The 7063-nt window shown below is 36.9% G+C and overlaps 1 protein-coding gene across 1 annotated transcript; it reads left to right on the top strand.

Moving 5' to 3' along the window:
* Positions 1 to 6462: 6462 nt before the first annotated feature.
* On the top strand, positions 6463 to 6888 carry LOC149255673 (putative 2' cyclic ADP-D-ribose synthase BdTIR). The gene has a single exon (XM_089455110.1). It carries the CDS (start codon positions 6463 to 6465, stop codon positions 6886 to 6888), a length of 426 nt encoding a protein of 141 aa, XP_089311236.1.
* The last annotated feature ends 175 nt before the right edge of the window (positions 6889 to 7063 follow it).

Genomic DNA, 7063 nt, shown 5'->3' with positions numbered 1-7063 from the left:
GGTTTTTCAATTTATTTAAATAGTTGAAAAAAACCTATGTGGACACATGTGCATGCAAAATGCAATTAAAATATTACTTCGCTAACTTCGAAAAATAATAAAAAATATATTTTTGCATAAAAAATTATTTTTTTAATATGAAAAACTTAGTTCTCTCCATGTAGATCATGCTCATATATATATTTTTTAAAAATTACACATTTTAGACTAAGTTATGCTACATGAACACACACATACCTCTTAAGATGTGTGAAAATTTGCAAGGACAAGCATTTCATTTAATGGAAAATTGACATATTATACGACACTAAATATTTTTGCAAAAAATATCATTAGGACAACAACATAATTCTCCACAATGTCTTTTTACTCCAAATCAAAATTCATAGTGCTTATATGAATTTTGAGGGCTTCAATTCAATAAAAGAGGAAAAACTTGAAATTTCATTGCCACATTTGGCCCAAAAGTGTAACCCATCTTGATGCATTCACCCCTCAGAAAAACCTAACCAAGCCAACCAAGTGAGCTTTCATTGCTCACTTTGTGGCCGATTATAATAAAGTATCCTAAGCCTTTTAAAGACTTCATTACATGCAATCCATGAGCATAAAACCACAAGCTACTGAAACCATGTGTGCATAACCACCATTGTTGACCTAACAACTTTGACTCTTTCATTGAGTCTAGTTTAACTTATTATGTTATACATAACATATAGCGATAGGTGTTTCCCTACCATTTGCACCATTAATGATAACTTGCCTTGAATTGCCTCAGGTTCAATCATGTTGATTTGCAACATTAACTCTTCTTCTTTGCACATCCTAAATTAAAGATAGTGCCTACCCGCAATGGGAATCCTAGATTAGCATCCACTTAGCGTCTACACTATTTTTCCATAGGGTTGGGAGCCCCTTGTAAACCTATTATGACTTGAAGTTGAACCTCATTTCCCTCTCTTGTCCATATATTTGACCATGTCCCTGGGGGTTCTCGTCATTTTTATGTTGTGTTTTTAATCGGAGATGTATATTGTCACTTATGTTTTGGTTCCTACTACTACCATTGTACTCACACTTGGCCTCTTTCCATATGCATTAGCTTGCTTCCATTATGCGATCTATAGAGAATAACTGTTATGGGTGGCCTTGCCTTGTTAGTAACCAATTACACTCCTTTTTTCTTAAGTTGATCCCACCATCGAGAATAACTGTTATGGGTGGCCTTGCCTTGTTAGTAACCAATTACACTCCTTTTTTGTTAAATTGATCCCACCATCGAAAGCCATAAAAACATTCTATAATGTAACTAATTCTCTTGAAATGAGCTAACTTTTACCTTTTTTTCGTGCTCCTAAAACCATGAAAAAAACACTATAAATATACTTTTAACTCTTTTTTTCTTTCTTTCTTTTCATATTCATTAAATCTAAACAAACTAAAAAAAGACACCACCAACTTTACTTTCTGACTCTTATTTGTGCTCATAAAACTATTAAAGAGACCTTAAAAATAAAAAAGAATGGCAAAATCATGTGGGTTTTCTTTTCTTTTACGACTAACCATCAGTCATGTCACCTTTGAACATAACACATGTTTGCATCACTCCATTGAGTATAAGCTTGTTTGGAAGCTGTACTATTACTTTGAATTTTTTACTCCCTCTGTTATCACTTAAGAAACAATTTCCAAATTGTTCACATTAGTTTGATTGTAAAGGTTAGGTGCTAGTCTAGGTTTAATTTTTTGTTTACTTTAGTGTCTAAGTCCTAGGAGTCTTGGTGGGATGGTTAAATAAAGGTCAACTATCCATTCTCATTCATCACTGGTCTCATAACTCACATAGTTTCCATGTATCAGCTTTGTTCGAAGGTTCTTATGTGTTACAAAACTGTTTAGGAGTTTTCGTAGCGCATAAACTCTGTTTAGGTGTTTTCGTAGCACAAAACCCACATTTTGCACTGGCTACGCTATGAAATCGGGGATTTGTTCGGATCCATAGCCAATCTCACCTAGCTGTCATATCCATCAAAATCCGTTAACAGTTGTCAGCTTATACACTTCGCCTATCTCTTGGTCTTGATTTATGATTTCTGGACTGAATTGAGTTGGTTTACATCTCATTCAATACCTGATGCTTTTCTTCTGCTAGCTAATCACAGATTTCATTTGGGAAGAAGTGTATGTTTATTCTGGGCGGTTTTATCTTATTGCACTACAGTTTTGTGGATGATCAATATTTTTTCAGTCAGCTGCATGATACCTGAAACTGGCTACAATATTTTCATTATCGATAGATTGGTATCGAAACCATATTATTGAAAATGATAATGGACACCAGAAGGTTATGGTTGGTTATTATGATTCAGGATAAGATGCAGGGCGTTTCACTGCTACATGGGAATTATATAAAGCACAGTGAGATGTTGTAGCTGCTTGTAAAGAATTTGGTATTAAAGTTACCATATTCCATGGCCGTGGAGGAAGTATTGGGCATGGTGGTGGACCTACATATCTGGCCATTCAATCTCAACCGCCTGGTTTTGTCATGGGAACTCTCCGATCAACAGAACAGAGAGAAATAATCTAAGCAAAGTTGGCTTGAAATTCTTGCAACGCAGGGACCGCCCCTCCTGGCATTTGATATTTCTAGTTCAGACGTGACAAGTTCAGGGCTTTCACTATCGCAAAATTGTCTAAATTTGCAGCATCTGAATTTTAACTATTGTCAACGTATTTCTGATGCTGGACTAGAAGATCTCACAGGCCTCATTAGAGAGGGAAAGGACCATCAAAAGTTTGTGTCCCTTGCCACATCAGTTTTGAAGAGGGATTCAGTGGTGGTGAAACTTCAATATTCACATTCTCCTGAAACTGAAGATGACATGAGGCCAGTTACCCATCTTCTCGCTATTGATCTTACCTTAAAGAGAGGGTTGAAATTTCTTCGTCATGGATTTCGCTATTTGTTGGATGGAATCAAAAGGGCACATATTGGAATATTATATAACATTGATAATCTAGTTTCATTTTCTCAAGCATCTCATGTCTTGCTTCTTGTCAAAGTTATTGATTTTATTGCATCTTCTTTCAGGTACCGTGCCAAGGCTTTAGAATTTCTAAACCAGTTAATGATTTGGTATGAGGCACAACATTTATATAGTTCACAAACAAGTAATACCAATGTCGAAGATTTTATTGAAGAAGTTACTAAGCTGGCTGAAGCAAATGATTTGAAGTCAGATCGCTTGAGGTCTTCACTGTCAGAAATCTCATGGTACTCTTTCAAGGATTATTTGCAAAGGGTTTCTGGTTTTTTATCGTCAGAGTTTGGACTTGGGTCAGGCGATAATGCTGTCATTACAAATGGAAGGGTGGTCCTTCACAAAGAAGACATTTTTGTCAATGATGAGTTGAAGCTTCTGGAAACTGTAGAATATGATAGAAGAATCAAACCTGCAATAACTATAATTGAGCAAGTTGAGTGGGAAGGAGTAGATCCTCATGACCTAACAAGCAGTGATTTTCTGAGTGATGCAATAATGGCAATTTCATCTGCAATGGTTATTCGTTCCCGAGGTGCTGATAATGCGCATTTTGAAGTTCTAAATGCAAAATACAGTGCTTTGAATTCTAGAGCAGGCAATATCAGGGAGCACTTTTTCATCTTTATACAAAGAAGATTGCAATCACTGGAAACATGTGGACTTACAAACTTGACTTCACTTAGTTTTAAAAAAAGCAATGCGATAACTGCATCAGGCTTCTGTGCCTTAGCTGGTCTTGTGAACTTGGCAGGTCTGGATCTGAAGATGTGCTCAGGGATTCATGGTGGATTGGTACATCTAAAAAGGGCTTACAAAAATAGAAGCATTGAACATTGGATGGTGCAATTGTATAAATAACTCAGATATCAAACCTCTGACTGGGCTTACAAACTTGAAGGAGCTACAAACTTATCAAAATAAAGTCGCAGATTTAGGCATTGTTTATGTAGGCTGTCCGGTGACTGTGGCATGCATGGATACAATTTCAAGTCTTGTTGCTTTGACATATCTCAACATAAAGTCATGTTGTATAACTGATGCTGCAACTGATGAAGAGAGAGGAAAATTGGAAGTTGTAGGTGAATACCACTTAGGAGAGTTTGTTGTATCTTATTAGGCATGGATCTCTTGTTATGCGTCTGCCAGATTCAGAATCTAGCCAAATTCCTACTGTTATATTTGGAACAATCAATGGTGATATTGGTGTCATTGCATCTCTTCCTCAGGAGCAATATCCGTTTCTTGAAAAGTTGCAAGAAAATCTTGTCAAGGTGATCAAGGGAGTAGGGGACTTAAGCCATGATTAGCTATGAAAGGAAGACTGTGTTTTTGAAATTACACAGCAGTTTCGTAGCGCGCTACAAAACTGTTGTAGCTGCATGTTACAATTCAGTTGATCAATTATGATTGACAAAGCGGAAAATCTTTTTGAAAGGTTTTGTCATCACACATGTACATGGGAAAGGTTGACAGCACATAAAAGACGTGGCACTCTAATATATTTTTGTATAATCAAAGAAGAAGGACATGGTTCATTGGTTTCGAATATCTTTGAGGAAAACCAAAAGCAGACAAACAGGGGCAGTTTCCTATTTTTCAGGAGCAATTGAGAAAATGTGACATTGAAGGCCATCAGGCAGCTTTAAACATCCACCAAGCCAAACTGAAGGAGAACACTTGTCAAAGAACAAATCTTGATTGTAATAAATGCTATGATCAGCATGATGTAGAATTAGAATCCTAATTGTCTTAGGTCTCTTAAACTACTAGTTAGCAGTCAGTTGTATTTATTAGATAGTTTTAAAGGTTAATAGGTGTCATGATAAGGAAAATTCAAGTTCCCCTCATGCTTGAGGAGGAATCTCAGTTAGGTAGAAGAGCTCTATATATAGGAGAAAGAACAATGTAATAAGGGTTGGAAAATGATTCAGAAAAGCTCTGATATTTGGCTTTATGTAAAGACTCTGTTTTAGAAATACAGGATTGGCTTTGCTTCTCAAGACTCAGGAGGGATTCGATGTTCAGAATGTGTTGTATTGTTCTTTTCCCAATATTTGCAGCGGTATGAATGTGTAATCACTTAGAACTCACTCATGGTGCTCTAATTTCCTATATACATTCATAGACTGTGTGGTCCTATATGTTTCTGGTATGTTCTAAATGTGTTGAATCTTGAATGCCCTGACTTCTATGTAAGGTTGATACCATTGTTATACTGAAATGATGTTGACTCCATAAGCCCAATGGATAGTTTCTAATTGTGTTTCCACCACTCACATGTTACCTTTGTTTCAGAAGAGTTAGCCATCTTATTCATTATCCAAATCTTTAATCTTGTGAGAGAGCCCTCTCACGTTGGGGAGGCTAAGCCTCAGCCTAAAGTAGGTTTGAAATAGTTACTTAAAGTCTGCCTGATCACAGCAGCCTATCAAGACCTGATTTTGAGATAACACCCTCAACTCATTACTCAGTGATTATGGAGAGTGCTAAGTTCTAACATACCTTCACTGCATTGTTGCAATATCTCAATGGTGCACTTATATCTTGCTACCAGGTCATTTGTATGTATGTCGACGCAATTTATCAAATCTATAATGAATGTTAGACAATAATTAATAAAGATGCTATGACTCAAACCTATTATTAAACATGTATTTAGCATAATCAATTTAAATTACATAAAACTTGCCCATTCTTAAACGGAACACTATGTTGATTAATAAACTTTCAAACACTACAAAGTGCATTTTTCACAAAAGGGTGCATTTTCGAATATTACCCTCTCATAGTTCTGAAAACGAACCTTCCATGTAGCATCATCATAAATAAAAAATGCTAGACACTTGCTAAAGGAATAACAAATCACATCATATTTTAAATATGATGTTATTGTTGGCCAATTAGAACAGGTAAAATGGAACCTTTCCATGTCACATCATCATCAAACATTTTGAGAAGAGTTGGAGAATACTTTAAAACAAAAGGAAAACTGTAATCGGATTGCAGAAGTTTCCTCCCAAACCATGATTATACGTTTGAACCCTTCATGGAATTTGGGAGGTAACAAAATTTCCATGGGTGGAGAATATATGAGGGGTCCATAAATTCTTTCATTGGATAGCAATAGCAATAAATCTGCACATATTCCTCCAAATGGGACGCTCAAGCTGACGGGTGTCTGGCATTGGCTCTTCTAAACGCGTCTGCGTAAAGTTTAAGCGCTGTTACTTTTTCAAAGTATAAAAGTGGGAAGCTTACCTACCTGAGCTTCTATCATCTAATTACGCTCGCCTGTATTTCTTGGCAATCTGGTCTATCTGCCTCCTTCAATCACCCAATCACTATTTCTGTTGTCATTCTATCCATTCATTAGCTCTATCGATCAATCTATCCATTCATCCCAATTCTCTTGCAAATGGCACAAACAACCCCTTGCCACAATGACAACGCTGCTTCTTCCTCTTTGCCATTGACTAAGTTTGATGTGTTCATAAATCACCGAGGCCCCAATGTCAAGAAGACATTTGCCAACCATATTTACCATCGTCTTAATTCCTGTGGATTGCGAGCGTTCTTGGATGAACCAGAATTGGTAAAGGGACGCACCTTTCCTTCTCAAGTAGAAGCTGCAATTCAAAACTCTGCTATCCACATAGCCATTTTTACTCCTACCTATGCAGACTCAGAGTGGTGTTTGAATGAGCTCATCCACATGATAAAGTCGGAGGCTACTATTCTTCCCGTGTTTTACAATGTGGAGCCTCGCGAGCTCCGCTGGACGGGGAAAGATGGACGTGGAGCGTATTTTGAAGCCCTGCGCAGTCATGAAGAGAAAAAATGACACGACTTACAGACTATTCAGAATTGGAGAGAAGCACTTTCCACTGCTGCAGATATAAGTGGTTTCGAGTTAAAGGCGTTTAATGGGTGAGAGCCTCCAATTGACCTCCCCCTTCTGTTCCTGTCTGATTTAGATTTTAATTTGCTTTATTGATGGGCATGCCATATTTTATATG

The sequence above is a fragment of the Pinus tabuliformis genome, chromosome 7 (assembly GCF_031772625.1).
Source record: "Pinus tabuliformis cultivar Carrire ecotype Pingquan chromosome 7, CPIR1, whole genome shotgun sequence".
Classification (NCBI taxonomy): Eukaryota; Viridiplantae; Streptophyta; class Pinopsida; order Pinales; family Pinaceae; genus Pinus; species Pinus tabuliformis.
This window is presented reverse-complemented; position numbering and strand designations above follow the sequence as displayed.